The sequence below is a fragment of the Durio zibethinus genome, chromosome 16 (assembly GCF_047325235.1).
Source record: "Durio zibethinus cultivar Kanyao isolate XHJ-2024 chromosome 16, ASM4732523v1, whole genome shotgun sequence".
In the NCBI taxonomy this organism is placed as follows: domain Eukaryota; kingdom Viridiplantae; phylum Streptophyta; class Magnoliopsida; order Malvales; family Malvaceae; genus Durio; species Durio zibethinus.
Genome location: NC_143177.1, coordinates 20,793,037 through 20,809,115, shown reverse-complemented (window position 1 = coordinate 20,809,115; position 16,079 = coordinate 20,793,037). Strand labels below are relative to the sequence as shown.

The window sequence follows — 16,079 nt, the reverse complement described above, 5'->3', positions numbered from 1 at the left end:
TTAATAGAATTAGATATTACCTCCAGATCTTTAAAAGCCATGAGACGTGATGTATTTCGTTTGGATTGTTGTCTTTCATGTATTTCATTCAATTTCTCCCATATTTAATTTGAGGTTGGACACTTTGATACCAAGTTGAATTTATGAAAGTCAAAAGCTCCATATAATAAGCACTTGGCCTTGGTATCATCTATCATTTGCCTCATGTAGGTTGCATCATTTGAAGAAATTTCAAGCCCTTTTTCAACCACATTTCAAGCTCTAAAACTTAGGCCATTATGAACATCTTCATCCTTCTTCTTCATTCACAAAATTTAAATTTATTAACCATAGGAGCTTTGAGGACTTCCTCATCATCTTGAAACCAAAATTGAGCCATAGGATTTTTACTCAAGGTGGTTAAACCTACAAAAAGAGATCAAAGCTCTGATATCAATTGTTAGCTTTTTAGGTGAGATAATGATCCAAGAAGAGGTGAATTGAATTTCTCTAAATTTTTCCCAAACAAATGATTTCAATATAATTGAATGAAAAATAAAACAATAAATATTTTTAATGAAAATATAATGCAAACAATAACAATTAATGAACCTAAAATCAAATATAAACAATAATAAATTGTAAAGAGATAGGGATAGAAAAATCAAATACAATGATTTATGGAGATTCAGTCTTTTTTCATAAGGCACTTACGTTCTCTCTTCTTGGTTGTCCACACCAAAGCTTCAATCCATAATTTTTGAATTAAAAATACAACATTTTTTTTTCTTTCTAAGGCTTAAAATAAAAACTTCTACCCTTTGTAATATTTTATCCAATCTCACTACAAAGCTTTCAAGAGGATACTTCACCTCTTATTCTCTTTCACCTTTATATATCAAAGATAATTTTGCAAATAATAGAAAAACTTCTCTAAGGCTAAGTGTTTGCAAAGTTTAGGTACAAGAAAATGATGAATGAACAACAAATATAATTTGGATACAATGAATATAAAGATATAAACTTTAAAGTTCTAAAAACTCTTGATTCTTTGAGAGAATGAAAATATGACTTCTTGACTTTTGCTTTTTTGATTCGTCAACCTTTTTGTTGTGTTGAAGTGACCAATATATGGAAAAATTGAAGAACTAGCCATTGGGGAAGCTTGGAGTGAAGAAATACCTGTTGGAAGCATGAAAAAGTAGTCGTTGGAGCATTCTGGATAAGACCTGATCGATCCCTTCCATGAGGAGATTGATTGGTTCATGATTCGAACGAATTTTTCTTTAAAAATCATGACCTGATTGATCCCTTCCTTGAGGGGATCGATTGGTTTAGCTAAAGGATCGATCTTGTCAAGTTGCTTTGTTGTATCTTATTTTGCACTCTACTCACTGATTTGATCATATCTTGAGTTATACAAATGCAAATTACAAACCGTTTTAAGATTTAGAAACTAGACTTAAAGAACTTTCTATCCATATAAAATCCATCTCCTAGTTCATTATGTACGAATTATAGTGAAATTTTAAAGTTACCTCTTATGCAATTTTTAGATAACTATAGAGTGTCTAGTAAAAATTCAAAATCTTTTCTTAAAAAATTTAAATTTTGATTTTGTTTAATCCATTAGAAAGTAGAATCAAAGAGCTTTCTAACCATATAAAATTCAAATATTAAAACTTTGTGAATTAATACAAAAAAATAAAATAAGTTTAATGTTGAAAAACTTTGTTCTTGTAAAACAACTTTTTTAAGTTAATCTATTTCTTAAAACCAATATTATCAAAATTGTATTAAGTCCAAATGAATAAGTTCACTTTAAAAACAACAATTAGATTTTCATTTAAGCTCAAATAAATAATCTTTAAAGATAAATTTAGTTTGAGAAATATGAAAATAAAGAAATATTTGTTTACACTTTGAAAAACATATTATTTATTTAATATCAAAATATAAAATTTAAGAACATGTACTAAATAAATCTTTTTTAAAATCTTGATTAAGCTTATTTAGATTAATATTTTATCATTTCAAAATAAGGATCATTTCAAAACTAACAGTTTTCTTCCATTACATAAGCAATTTAAGTATCAACATTTTTTCTTCATTTTCATATTAGTCATTACTTTTCTTTTCTTTGAATTTGCGATTTAATAGTAAAATTATTGTTTTATGCACTTATATTGACCTTGCTCTACATTTGTTGTTTTGCATCTTACAGATTCATCCATTATTCCTTTTCAAGGTGAAAAAAAAGCTTTTTTATGGTGGTGAATTAGGATTTTGCATTTGTAACTTTTTTTTTCTGGCATAAGTTTTATGGTGAAAGTATTGTTGTATAGAGATGTCAATGGGTAGAATACATATAAGGCAGAACATTCTTCATTCTTATCCCTAAATTTTTATATTATACCTATCTCATACTCATATTCAATGAGTATTTTAAAATTATCATCATCCTTATCCTCGTGGGTATTTAATGGGCATGAGTAATTCTCATACCCATAACTTAAAAAAACAAGTAAAAACTAAAATTTATTTTTTTAAAACTTTTTTTATTTTTATCTTGTATATTTAATTAATTTTTTTAATAAATATATATTAATATATATATTTTTCAATAAAAATGTATTAATTCTAATTAATTTAAAATAATAATTTATATTATTTAATAAAAAAATTATTTACTAAATATGTATAAATATATATAAGGTATGGACATGTGACATGTATTATATTATCCATTTTCAACTCCTAATAAAAATTTAAAATTATACACATTCTCATACCCATAATATAATATCTATCTTTATCCCAATTTAGATAAAAAGTCAAATTTTTTATTAGATATGAATAAAATTGACATTCAATTATTATACGTGTATTTTATCATCGTCTATATTTTTTTTTTTTGATATGTATCAAAGTCTAACACTGATTGTCCTTCTTTTATTGTATACCTTTTGAAAGGTTAGAATTTTATATGTTATGGATGTTCCCATGTTTTTTCATAAAATAACCTTGCTTTCATTTTGTAATTCTCTTGATTATTAAAGGAAGCTAATTAAAAAAAAATTATTTTACTTTATCCATTGAATTTATCGTAATATAAATTAGAACAATAACAATGAATACTAATAATCCCGAAGTGAAACGAGGGCAAAATTCTAGTGTGAATTAAGGTATACTATTAGATAAGCAAAAGTTATCATGTAACCAAATGCTTAGAACAATGAATTAGATCTTGTCTCATAAGAATTAATTCAATTGGTAGTGAGGAAATGAGATTTTTTTTAATCAATTAAGATTTGATTTTTTTAAAAGGGATTCTAAACATAAAATAATCTAATGTGTTTTAAGCTAGGAAGTTGTGGAATGGATACTTCAATTGTTCTAATTTGAAATTATCAATATAAAATTGTTAATTCAGGAATCCGGTAGTGTTTTTATTTTTCACTTCACTTTTTTTTTTAAGAAAATAAAATGTAAAATATATTTTAAAAGGAAAATTTTCTCTTAATTAAATGTGTATTTTCTTATTAACAGAATCTTATAAGAAAATATGTGCCTAATTTTTTATACATAAAAAATCATATGATCGTAAATTAAAAATAAAAAAATAAATTATAAATATTGATATTTAAAATTTAAATTTATTAAATATATTATTTTAAAAAAATATAAAAATATTTATATAAATAAACTAGTTAAACTCATACTTTTATCTTTATTTTCTAAGCATTTTTCATCATCAATAATCAAACTTAATCCAAAATATTGAGAAACTAAAAACAACAACAAATTGTAAAAGGAGAAAGAAAGAACTCGGAAAAAACGAAAAGTAGAGGCGCATGTTAGCGAGGTCTGCGTAAGTTGGACTCAACGCCCAAGTCAAATAAAAATTTTCCATTCACTGCTGCTTCTAAAATCACTACGATTAAATAAATGAAGATTGAATGACAAAAAATTCAAAATCAAATTTGCAAAAAAAATCTGATAGAAATTTGAAAATCTCCATTGTTCTGAGTCAGCCGAAGAAGAATTATAAATGGCTAAGCTAAGCTGCGATTACCGGTTCCTTCTCATCCCCGCTGCAATCGTATTCATTTACATCCAGGTAACCAAACCCTTGCTCCCTTTCCTTTTCTTCTTTTTCATTGAATTCAAAATTTTCAAGTTTTACTTATATGAAATTAGATGCTTATTTCGAAAATTGTTTTCTGTGTTAGATGCGGCTTTTCGCCACGCAATCTGAATATGCCGATCGAATAGCCGAAGCGGTCAGTATCTTTAAGTTTATTGCTTGATTTATCTCTCAAAAGCTTCAGCTTTTTTTTTTTTTGTTAAACTCAGTAAAAACCTAAGAAATATGAACAGTTTATGTGTTGAACATGCCGTCTTTTTCATTCTTGTATTGTCTAGCAAATAATGGAGAAGCTTTTTAATGATTGTTGTAATGGGATATTATTATGCTTGAATTTTGACAGATGGATGCAGAGCACCATTGTTCAAGTCAAATGCGCCTACTCATTGATCAAATAAGTATGCAACAAGAACAAATTGTGGCCTTGGAAGGTGTGAATTCCCCCCTCCTCCTTAATCCTTTATGCATGCTTCCTTTCAGTAGACAAGGTCGAAATTATTATTTTTTTCCTTTTTATTTCTGGTAGTCAATTCATTCACTCTGACCATGTTACAATTTCAGATGGGAAGAAGCGAAAGGAGCAGGAGTGTGCACAACTGAAGGCTCTTGTTCAAGATCTTGAAAGTATTTTCCTATCAGAAATGAATTGTTTATGTCTTGTTGTTTCCTTCTTGTTGCATAGTTAATGATATTTCATTTTCCTTGATTATGAGTATATACTCCTTAAGAAGATCCTTCTATGGATTGTAGGCATACATTAAGTGATGTTCAGGTCATGTGATCTTTCCAAAATTGTGATCTATGTAATTATTATAGTTAATTTATGTTACTGGTTTGCTGTTTATAAGTGCCTTTATTTGCAAATAAACTTCATTACCAATTATAACATTGTTATCCATGTCATTGCATCATCCACCCTATGTAGGTCTGTAGCCAGGTCTTGATGAAGGCTGTTCTTCTCCTTCATCAAAGTAATTTGGCATTTATTTCACTTTTTCCCTAATTATTTTTGCTAAGCATCTTTAAATTTGTTCTAAAATATTATTTATTTATTTTTGGTTTTTCATTTCTGTATGTACGAGTCTTTTTTTGCGTCATTCCTTCAGCTAAGGCATTTTCTTGGATTTGGCACTTGGAATGTTTTACAGACACTTAGCATTCTTTCTTTTTGGTTGTTTCAGAGAAAGGCCTTCAAAGAATAATTGACAAAACACAGGTTTGTGAGATAATGACTAATGAGCATTCTTATCTCCACATATCATCAGTCGTAATAACTCCAACCATCTTTCGGTTGAATGTTTTAGGTACCAGTGGCAGCAGTTGTCATAATGGCATGCAATCGGGCTGATTATCTGGAAAGGACTATTGCTTCTGTCTTAAAGTATGTTGATATTGACATGAGTTTGTTTGCTAGCTTAGTCTGTTTGACCAAATGGTGGGTACTTTTTAACTTACTTTGGCTCAAATCTCTGCAGGTATCAAAGCTCTCTTGCTTCAAAATATCCCCTTTTTGTATCTCAGGTATTTACTTTATAATCTTATTCTTTATTTGTAATAAAAAGTTGTTTTGTCTGACTTGATTGACACATTTATACTTCATGCACAACAAACACATTACTGTTCTTTTGTTGTCATTAATAGAAGCAAGGCTTCTAATTATGATAGTTTCTTCTCAGGATGGATCAGATCCAAATGTTAGAAGTAAGGCTTTGAGTTATAATCAGCTGACATATATGCAGGTAAATTGTGTTTTTCTCTGTCCCCCTCTTTCTCCCTGTTGTAAAAGTTTATTTGGATGAATCCTTTTTCATGGCCTATTCATATGGTTTATGGTATCCTTATTTACCAAAACCAATTCGGTGAATGCTAACTACGGTTCTTTCAGCACTTGGATTATGATCCAGTGCATACAGAAAGGCCTGGGGAATTGATTGCATACTACAAGATTGCTCGTAAGGATTCTTTTCTCTTTTTTCTTCATGTTGACATGGCTTCTACAAGTTTTAGCTCTTAAACATTTGGTTCCTTAAGGTCACTACAAATGGGCATTGGATGAGTTGTTCTACAAGCACAATTTTGACCGAGTAATCATACTTGAAGGTGATGTTGTCTTTTGGTTATTGTTTCAAAGTTTCTTCTGTATATCACTTATGGCAAAAGGAAATTCGTACTGACTGAGAATCACTTTTAAAGACAGACGATATGGAAATTGCCCCTGATTTTTTTGATTACTTTGAGGCAGCCTCAGCCCTTCTCGACAAGGATAAGTATGTCACATGAATGAAATCAAGCTTTCCTCTCTCTCTCTCTCTCTCTCTCTCTCTCTCTCTCTTTTGAGTTGTGATCTTTTTCCGTCTCCCTTCATCTTCTTGTTATTAAACTGTGATAGGTCAATTATGGCTGTTTCCTCATGGAATGACAATGGGCAAAAGCAGTTTGTGCATGACCCATGTAAGTTTTTTTTTTTCTCCAAATAGAATTAATTTTCCAGGAGAACAATCAAGCTTAATGCATTTTTATGTTCAAGATTTAGTTGGTTTGATAAAAATATGGTTTGATAGAACATCTCTTAATCTTCCCATTTGGTGCTTACTTGAAAAATTGGGGTGGACTCTGACTGTAAGGTGGAGCTTTTCATTTTAATTTTATCCTCGTCCTAGCATATTTATCAGAGCATCAGCATTTGGATGTTTGATCATTTTCCTGGCATCCATCTCTCTCTCTCTTCATGTTCAATATATACATGAAGTTCTGTCATTATGCAATCAACTTCTGGATGACTCCTGGTGGTGCAGAACACTAGTAAGCTAATTGAGGGATTAGCTTACTTAAGATTATATTTTGATATTCTTGTTTTTATGGGGCTAATTCTGCATCACTTGGGCTCTTGTTTTTGCATGCACATGCTTGAACAAGATAAATTTTGGTGCTTTCTATTTCTTAATCTGCTTTAATCATTCTATGCAGATGCACTTTATCGCTCAGATTTCTTCCCTGGTCTTGGGTGGATGCTTACTAGATCTACATGGAATGAGCTATCACCAAAGTGGCCAAAAGCATATCCTTCTTTGTTAAGTATATTGTGATTGCACTATTTTGTACATTATACTAATGCATATGATGTAGTTTCATCAATGAATTTTCCTTGACCAATGTTCACTTACTGGGATGACTGGTTGAGATTAAAAGAGAATCACAAAGGTCGACAATTTCTCCGCCCTGAAGTTTGCAGAACATATAATTTTGGTGAGCATGTGAGTATATCACCTTGCTGTTAAGAAGATTTCAAGTTTAAAATTGCTGTGATGTCAAATTGTGAATGTTTTAACCTTTTATAAGAATATTTGCTTGGTAGGCCATCCGGTGGTACATGTGTCTTAGTTGTGCATAGGAACTAGGTAGAACAATGAGGCACACGTTTTCTGTTGAGAATTTTATGTGCAGTGATTCTCGCTTCTGCAAGAATGAACAATAAACTTAGATGACTATAATACCTCTACGACTTCAGTCTATTCAGTTTTTCTTTTTTTTCTCTATATATTTTTAATTAGAGAATTCCCTTCTTCAACTTTTGGAATGACTTGTTCTCATGCTGAAATAAAATTAAGATTCCCATAAATTTAGGTGTGTGTCCCCCTCAGTAACTTCGCATAGGCAGCTTCTGTAATTTTAAATTTCCCCCAGAAAGGGCGTTGACATTTTGTGGTTTTTTGACAGGATCTTTGTATCTCCTTTTTATAACTGTGGACTCATTTCCTGTTTTTTGATCTTTTGATTTCAATCAGGGTTCTAGTATGGGACAGTTTTTCCAAAAATATCTTGAGCCTATAAAGATGAATGACATTAAGGTTGGCATAAAAATTTTCTATAATTCTCTTTAAAATTTCTTATATTCCTGCCATCATCCTAATAATGCTGTTGCTTTTCTGTATGAAAGGTGGACTGGAAGTCACAGGATTTGAGCTACCTAATGGAGGTAAAATCAGTGGAACTGGAAACTGCTTTTCCCTGTCATTTTTTTTACATTTTTCATGTATAATTGTGTTTCTTTCTAGGACAAATACAAGAAATATTTTGCCGACATGGTGGAAAAAGCAAAACCTGTCCCTGGAATGGATGCTGTTCTTAAGGCATCTAACATAAAAGGGGATGTGCGTATTCAGTATAAAGACCAATCAGACTTTGAACGCCTGGCACACCAGTTTGGAGTGTTTGAAGAATGGAAGGTAAAATGTTGTGATATTTTGGGTATTTTTCTTCTCTTTATTTCTCATGAAAATGCTTAGAGTTTCTGGTGATAATAGCAGAGAAAGGCCTGGTTACATATCTGGTTTCCTTGGCTGATAGCCTTATACTTGATTCTTGAAACTTGTGTTTGGTACAACTTCAAAGTTTTGGTGGATATGAGGTTTATTAGCTGTAGAATACGATTTCAGCTTATTTACTAACCACTGCATATGGTCTTTGCCACAATCTTGTACTTTCAGTTTTACCTGATCTTTTGAAAATACTGAAACACCTTGCATGGCCATTGATACTGTTGAAATGACCTCTCTCTTATTTTCATGTGCCCTGTAAGCATGTAGATTTATAAGCATACATTCAGTTTCACCTAATGCCTGACAGAATACGAAATGACGTTGATTTAAAAAGTATTGCTGTTTTAGTTTTGTTGTTGTAGTACAAATAACCACTAAAAATTTTCTCATATCTAAGATTTGATTAGTTCCATTCTTCTCAAAAACTTCCATTGCTTCATTATCTAGGATGGTGTACCAAGAACAGCATATAAAGGAGTAGTGGCTTTCCGATACCAGCCACCAAGACGTGTATTTCTTGTTGGTCCTGACTCTCTACGGCAGCTTGGGATAAAAAATGCTTGAAAACTCAAAGGTTAACAACCATGTCTGGTTTTAATTATTTCTGTTTATTCTATAATTATAGCACAATTATAGGAATAAATGATGGCATGTAGAATTAATGTGTTTTAGTCTTTTTTTTTTGAAGTTAAAGTTTTTACTGATGGTGATTTGCATCTTAATTTTTGGTTTTGTGTGATCAGTGATCCTGATAAAAGTTCGAAGTGAACGGCAGAAAGGATTCGGCAGATGAAGTTATTTTTTAAGGGTAAGAAAGGCTCAACGTAGGATGGAATACTGGTTTAAATAAGAAAGAGCTCCTGGCCATGCTTTTCTTACGGTCCATAGTTTTCGATTAGGGAATTTGACATGAATACATCCCGCAGGCATTCAGGTCTCACATATATTCACAAACAAAGGCCTTGATTTTTGTAGGTTTTGATACGATGGCTTCATCCTTTTATGATTTTTTTTTTTTTTTTAATTTTGATAGTTAGTTCTTCCATGCGATTGTAAAAGTAAAAGTTTTTTTTTTTTTTTTTTCTCTCTGGTGAAACCTTTCTTTTAATCAAAAGAATGTTAAATATTAATTATATATCTAGAAGTTCCAAGTTGTAATATGAAAATTGTTTAGAACATCTTATTTTCTTTGAGCAAAACCAACCTTTCCAAATTATTTTCATGGAAAAGACTAATAAAAGTGTTGTACGAATAGCCAACTGCTCACTCTTTATGCTAAAAGGGGTATAATTTTTTAGTTATTTTTTATATCGCTAGTGAATATTTTTAATTTTACGGATTAAATTAAAAGATTGATACATATTATTAATTTTAATTATTTGTTAGTTTTTAGTATATCTTTAAAAATGTGTCTTTTTATTAATCTCAAATATAAAATCTAAAAAAATAAAGGATAATATAATACTAAATTAAATAATTTTTCTTAAGATTTTGACACATTGATAAAAGAAAAAAATTTATCACGACTTTTTCATGGGCTCTTGATGGATAGAAAATCATTGCGGATTTGCCTTAAACAGTTTTTACCAACTGGCCCCAAACCATATCTAATAGGCACAGCTTTGGACACTTATTTAATTGGGCTAAAACTAAACCCAACAGCCCACTCCACGAAACCCTCCTTCCTTACCCTTCCCGAACACCCCCTCTACCGCCATGACCACTCTTCTTATGTGTCCATACAGTCCAATTCCTAACGAGAACGATAAACTCCACGTGACCAAACAGACTGAAACTGCTAAACCCTTTCTTCAAAACAAACCTAGCAAAACTGCGATATTTCTCTTTTTCACTCCCTCCTCCGTTCCCTCCAAGTTGAAACTAGCTCGAAGCTCTCTAAACTCTCAACAATGGCGTCAATTCTCACAAAAAAACCAAAGAAGACCAAATTGAAAGAGTTGAAAACCATAGGGCAGCAACTGCTCTCTTCACGAGCTCACATCAACAATCTTCCTATCCTCCTCACCTTCATATCGCCATCGTCGCCGCCTCAACACGTTCTCGAATCACTCCTCTCGCTGCAATCCTTCTTTACCACAGTTCTCCCCGACCTCCCTCCGTCTTCATCTTCAATGAAAAGGCAGCGTTTCGATGATTCAGCCAAGGAGGATCCTGAGTTTATCTACAGAACGTGGCTGAGATCAAAGTTCGATGAGTTCATAACATTGTTGATTGCAGTTTTGGTTTCAACGGACACCGAAGAAGCTTTGAGAGTAACAAATCCTTTCCTTTTTGGTTCGTTTTGTGTTCTTAAATTTGAAATTGGCAGCAGCGTTTTGATTGCTTTTCTTTTTAGGAAATTGTGTTGGATTCGTACATGGAATTCGTGAAGCTAGGAAATGGGGGAAGGTTTTACTCCGCTATTTACCACAAATTACTGCGCATTATAGTGAGTGTTTTTTTTTTTTTTGAATCCGTAATTAAACTTATGCTTCTAGGGGTTTATACTTATTTCTATTTACTTTTAATATCTTGTTTGTAATTGGTTATAATATTTTCAGGTTCAGTCTCCAACACCCGTTGAATTTTTATCAGAGTTGCTTGCATCGAAGTATTTTAAGTATATTGATGTCCGGTATGATTTGAACTCTGGATGTCCGTTGTAAATGCCCTACTAACATGTTGTTTGGAGTTTCATTATTTCAGAAATTGTTAAATCCTGTCTGTGTTCCAATTCCCTTCTATTTTTGGTTTTGGATGGCATGCTGACTATTTGTCATTGTTATTGATGGAAAAGGTGATAGTGCATTATTGTTGTAAATTCAATTCCTTCTTGTACTTTTCTACCTTCTTCTTGTCGGCTACCCTTCAACAGCACAAATTTATAGTTTCTGAGACTTTTATGCTATATCTCATAGTGTCTTTGGGAAGAGTCATTTCTTGCTTCATGTTAAATGGTACTTTGGTTTTTGACTCTCACAGGTATTTTACCTTCATTAGCATGGAAAAACTTGCTAAAACTTTGGACGCAAAAGATGTCCCTGGTACCTTTTAGCCATAGTCTCTATTCCAAAATACATCTCTTTTTGGAAACCTTTATTTAATTTATTTTCCATTTTTTTACATGGTTCAGATGATGACAAAGCTGTGCGTGGAGTTGGTGACAGTGGGAGTCAGTCAAGAGAAAGGTTAGATTTGGCAATCATATTGTCAATATCTTTGCAAGTTACTTTTTTCCTCTACTCTTATGATTTGGTGCTGCAAAATAAATCTACTTAAAAATCTGTTTTGTACTGAATGATGAACTTTGGATTGACAAATGAAATTACTGTCATTTTGTCACCTGTTTTCTTTTCTAAATGACATAAAAATTATTTACAATCATCTTATGTTCACCCATATCATCTTTACCTTGCTGGATGGTTGTTATAATAAAAAAAAACAGAACAGAAGGTTTCTGAGTTGCTGCTCTGTTTTGTTGCAGCATGGAGCTTCCTATTCACAATATATATTATATTATATCTCACATCCCCCCTCAGGAAGGCATTGATGGAAAATTTGAGTATGAGATGTGGAGTGGATCAGGTGATTCTTTTTGTTTTCTATATTTAGAGTAGTTGTTCTTTAACTATTTTATTATGGATTTTAATTTCAGAAGAACTATTCTGTTGATAATCATCTAGAGCCTTGATTACGAGGAGATTATGATTCATTTCCTTCCTTCTGCCTGGATAACAATATTAGTATGGAAATTTGCTGATTTTAATCTTCTTTTATTCCCTGTGCTTGATGAGTACTGTGAGTGATCTTGGCAAGTTGTTGACATTTTGACATAAAGTTCCCTTTTAAATTGCGTAGTAAATGTGCTTCTTCATCGGTCAAGCAAAATTTATTTATTTATTTTTTGCACTATACAGGATTTTTATCTAAAGAAGAGCATGATAAAAAAGAGCTTTCTAAGCTTCAAAAAGCAGAAGGCAAAGAGCTTAAGACTGAGAAACAAAACAATGATGTAAGTTATCAGTTATTTACTGATGCAGATGTTGCAATGCTATCATTTCCATTTAGATTAGCAGACAGTCTGCCTTTTTTGGCATATTTTACTTGATACTTTCAATATTAAGTTGTTCCTTTTTATGTTGTTTTTGTGGGTTGGAATATGATGCATTCAGGTGTTGTCCCCAGCCGCTATTGCCAAGAAGATGAAATTGAAGTTTACTAAAGCATGGATTTCATTTCTTAGACTACCAATCCCTATTGATGTATACAAGGAGGTAAACACTATAGCTGTCTTACTCTCTTGCCCTAATATTAAGTGCTGTTCTATATGCATCTTATTTTTCCTTTAATATGAGATATGGACTTTGTTATGCTTGTTCTTATTCAGTTCTCCTACCTGCTATTTCTCAGGTTCTTACCACTCTTCATCAGGCAGTCATCCCTCATTTGTCTAATCCTATCATTTTATGGTAAATTAATCTAACTTCAATCATTTTAGCTCTTATGGATGCATCGTCATAGAAATCTGATTTATCAACTACAATGTGCAGTGACTTTTTAACAAGATCATATGATATTGGTGGTGTTGTTAGTGTCATGGCTCTTAGCAGCCTCTTCATCCTAATGACACAGCACGGTCTAGAGTACCCCAACTTCTATGAAAAGCTTTATGCACTTTTGGCACCTTCTATCTTCATGGCAAAACATAGAGCCAAATTTTTTCAGGTAATAGAAAGTGCTAACTTGATCAGTGTTCTTTTTTAGAAGTTCACTTTTCTGTCTCTAGGATACTGTAACATTTAGCTTGAAATTTTATTCTGAAAACATTTTCTGTATCCTATTTACTGTTGTGATAAGTTGATAATTCCACTTTAGCAATAATGCAAACAGTGAAACTATATCAAACTTGCAAGATACCTTTAATTTACCTACTTATAATAATACTAAATGTAAATGCATTATTAAAAGCTGGTATCAACTTTGACCACCCTGCAACCTTGTCATGCATGGTTAACATTTTCATACTTCAAAAAATTGTAGTGATCTTATTGTTACTGGTTGCTTCTATTGATTCTTATTTCTTTATTTTCAGTTCTGCTTAATGTAAAACTTACTGATGTTAAAAGAACAAGATACGTTAAGTGTTTCTTGTTGTAAGCATTGAGGTCCTGAGCATGGTTGTCTGTACCATATCTAGAATTGTTGGATATTGAAATCAACTGAGAAGTTCTGGTTGCTGCAATTTACTACCTTCTAATTTAATCTGCTTTCTTCCTTATTTTGCAGCTTCTTGATTCTTGTCTGAAGTCACCACTTCTTCCAGCATATTTGGCTGCTGCTTTTGCTAAGAAATTAAGTAGACTGGCACTTTTTGTCCCTCCTTCTGGAGCATTGGTTATCATAGCTTTGATTCACAACCTGTTACGTAGACATCCATCAATTAACTGTTTGGTGCACCAGGTATTATTGTAACAAATGTAGTTAATCTATTTACTCCCTCCCATAATTATTGTGCAAGAAAGTTAATCAATTTGGCTGGTACAAGTGTTTCTCTGGGGGAAATGAATTTTTTTTTTTTTTTGGCATTCTGCAGGAAGATAGTGATGAAACTCCAAAGGGTAATTCAAAAGCTGAGGGCATAGTCAACAAGGCATATGATTCTGGATCTGGCACAGATATTTCTCACAAAAGACCTGGTATTGATCATTTCAATAATGAGGAGAGCAATATTATAAAATCTAATGCCATGAGTAAGTATCTTTCTCAATATGTCTCATTTACATCAAATTAAACCTATTTGCTTTGACTGGCCTGGGGTACTTTGATTGTTGAATATTTGTACCTTTGACCATTGTAAACTGGATGTATATGTATTTAGTATAAAGGATATAGCCTAACAAAGAATTATTGTGCATTCTATAGCAAAATGGAAGTATCTACTTAACTGCAGTGTTAATAACTTATAGGTTTTCAACTCTCTTTGTTCATAGATTCAACATTGGATAGTTTGCTGTTAACTCCTTGGACACCGATTCTTTTTGTTCTTGAGTGCATTGCTGCAAGACATAAATTTCTTATTGTTACCATATTATTCTTTCTTGTCAAAATAAGTGTATTTTGCTTGTAATTCCTTTTTGACTAGGCTGATTAACTTGGGAAATTGTGGTATTTTCCATCTTTCATTTTTAATGTGAATTCCATTTTATTTAATAATCTACAGAAACATCTAAGCTGCCTGAGGCAGAACCGAGTAGGCTTTGCATATGATACAAGTCATGAATATGTACTGTACAGCTTTATCCTCATGTATGTCATTTGTAGTTGTAGACACCAATATGCCATCTAAGTTTGGATGGTGGACATTCCTTTATTTGATGGGATTTTATAGGTCAAAGTTTCTTTGAACAGGAAGTTCACTTTGGGAAATAGACACCCTACGTAGCCATTACTGCCCACCTGTTTCAAGGTAAGAACACTATGATTTATCCTTTTGAACACTGTATGCATTATGCATATGATACCTGATATTTTCTGTTTCCTTGTTCTCTCAGGTTTGTTTTGTCGCTGCAGAATGATTTGACAGTTAGATCCAAAACCACTGAAATGGACATCAAAGATTTTAGTTCTGGTTCATATGCAACAATATTTGGAGACGAGGTAATATCATCTTTATCCTTTTTGGTCAATCTGCAGAAACATGAAAGAGACATTTGAGAATAAGCTTTCATTATTCCTGGGCTTTTTTATGTTGGGACGGCCTGCCATATAGTTAGACATTTTCGTTATTGCTTGTTATTTATTAAGGGAATGATTCCGTTATGCTCCTTTAATTCATTCTTTTACTTTTTTTAAGTACAGATTCGACGTCGGGTAAAGCAGGTTCCATTGGCGTTTTATAGAGCAACTCCCACCTCTTTGTTTTCTGAGTCTGAATTTGCTGGTTGGACGTTCAAATATGAAGAAGAAAGCAAGGAAAATGACAGTCGAAATAAGGATCTGAGCATTGGGAATACATCTGAAGAAAATGATGTTTCTATAAAACGAAAGCGGATAGAATACCCATGATTATGAATTGATTCTTCGGGGAAGACATCAATTAATGGAGAAAAAAAATGTTGACAAAATTTCGAGAAAATTGATCCGTCTTTTTCCCAGTTTTTACCCGGTGATGGATCTCACTATTGCAGTAATCCCTATGTTAACTGAGTAATTTCTCCTTCCCGAAATGTAATCATTTATAAAAGAGAATTTTCTTCGAATAATACTGTTGCACTAGCTCTGGTAGAATTTTCGATATGAAACTGACACTGCAGTAAAATGAAAACATAATATAATTTAAAATTTTAACAAAAATAAAAAATATATTTCGAGATTGATTGTCATAATTTTTGTGTTTTATATATAGTATTTTAGTACGGAATAGATTTTATAGGAATACATAAATTACGGCTAAAAATTTAAGTTTTAGAGGGACAGAAAATCCTACCTCTACGACGCAACGGTTTTTCGAAGAAATTGGTCGGCAGAAAAGAGGCTTTGAAAACATGGGGGCTGTCTTCTTATTGGAACGACAGCGTTTCCAATCCTCGATGCAGTCAAACCAATCACAGAAAGAATTATAGGAGCATCACACT

General features: G+C 32.1%; 2 protein-coding genes across 3 annotated transcripts; both read left to right on the top strand.

The window, feature by feature from the left end:
* Positions 1-3,748: 3,748 nt before the first annotated feature.
* Positions 3,749-9,623, top strand: LOC111294990 (alpha-1,3-mannosyl-glycoprotein 2-beta-N-acetylglucosaminyltransferase-like). The gene is made up of 19 exons (XM_022888314.2): positions 3,749-4,099; positions 4,212-4,262; positions 4,470-4,557; positions 4,688-4,750; positions 5,308-5,342; positions 5,431-5,507; positions 5,602-5,647; positions 5,803-5,865; positions 6,012-6,078; positions 6,158-6,226; positions 6,324-6,393; positions 6,516-6,577; positions 7,094-7,184; positions 7,287-7,380; positions 7,912-7,974; positions 8,064-8,102; positions 8,182-8,352; positions 8,893-9,019; positions 9,189-9,623. Exons 1-18 carry the CDS (start codon positions 4,031-4,033, stop codon positions 9,007-9,009), a joined length of 1,335 nt encoding a protein of 444 aa, XP_022744049.2. The 5' UTR covers positions 3,749-4,030; the 3' UTR covers positions 9,010-9,019; positions 9,189-9,623.
* A 487-nt stretch (positions 9,624-10,110) lies between these two features.
* On the top strand, positions 10,111-15,707 carry EMB2762 (CCAAT-binding factor). 2 transcript variants are annotated; one of them, XM_022888302.2, is made up of 15 exons: positions 10,111-10,718; positions 10,802-10,894; positions 11,007-11,080; positions 11,428-11,489; positions 11,579-11,633; positions 11,930-12,030; positions 12,363-12,457; positions 12,618-12,719; positions 12,856-12,914; positions 12,996-13,170; positions 13,732-13,905; positions 14,039-14,195; positions 14,854-14,911; positions 14,997-15,102; positions 15,304-15,707. In XM_022888302.2, the coding sequence occupies exons 1-15, from the start codon at positions 10,356-10,358 to the stop codon at positions 15,508-15,510; spliced, it is 1,881 nt and encodes a 626-aa protein (XP_022744037.2). In that variant the 5' UTR covers positions 10,111-10,355; the 3' UTR covers positions 15,511-15,707. The 2 variants fall into 2 exon arrangements, with proteins under 2 accessions (XP_022744037.2, XP_089601478.1); XM_089745352.1 differs by lacking the exons at positions 14,854-14,911; positions 14,997-15,102; positions 15,304-15,707 and adding an exon at positions 14,666-14,838 and having other exon boundaries at positions 10,204-10,718.
* The last annotated feature ends 372 nt before the right edge of the window (positions 15,708-16,079 follow it).

Coding starts and splice junctions, on each gene's coding strand:
- LOC111294990 (XM_022888314.2), top strand. CDS start 4,031: ATGGCTAAGCTAAGCTGCGATTACCGGTTCCTTCTCATCCCCGCTGCA. Junction 4,100..4,211: donor TCGTATTCATTTACATCCAG/GTAACCAAACCC, acceptor TTTCTGTGTTAG/ATGCGGCTTTTCGCCACGCA. Junction 5,508..5,601: donor ACTATTGCTTCTGTCTTAAA/GTATGTTGATAT, acceptor AAATCTCTGCAG/GTATCAAAGCTCTCTTGCTT.
- EMB2762 (XM_022888302.2), top strand. CDS start 10,356: ATGGCGTCAATTCTCACAAAAAAACCAAAGAAGACCAAATTGAAAGAG. Junction 12,915..12,995: donor TCTAATCCTATCATTTTATG/GTAAATTAATCT, acceptor TACAATGTGCAG/TGACTTTTTAACAAGATCAT. Junction 14,196..14,853: donor TATAAAATCTAATGCCATGA/GTAAGTATCTTT, acceptor TTCTTTGAACAG/GAAGTTCACTTTGGGAAATA.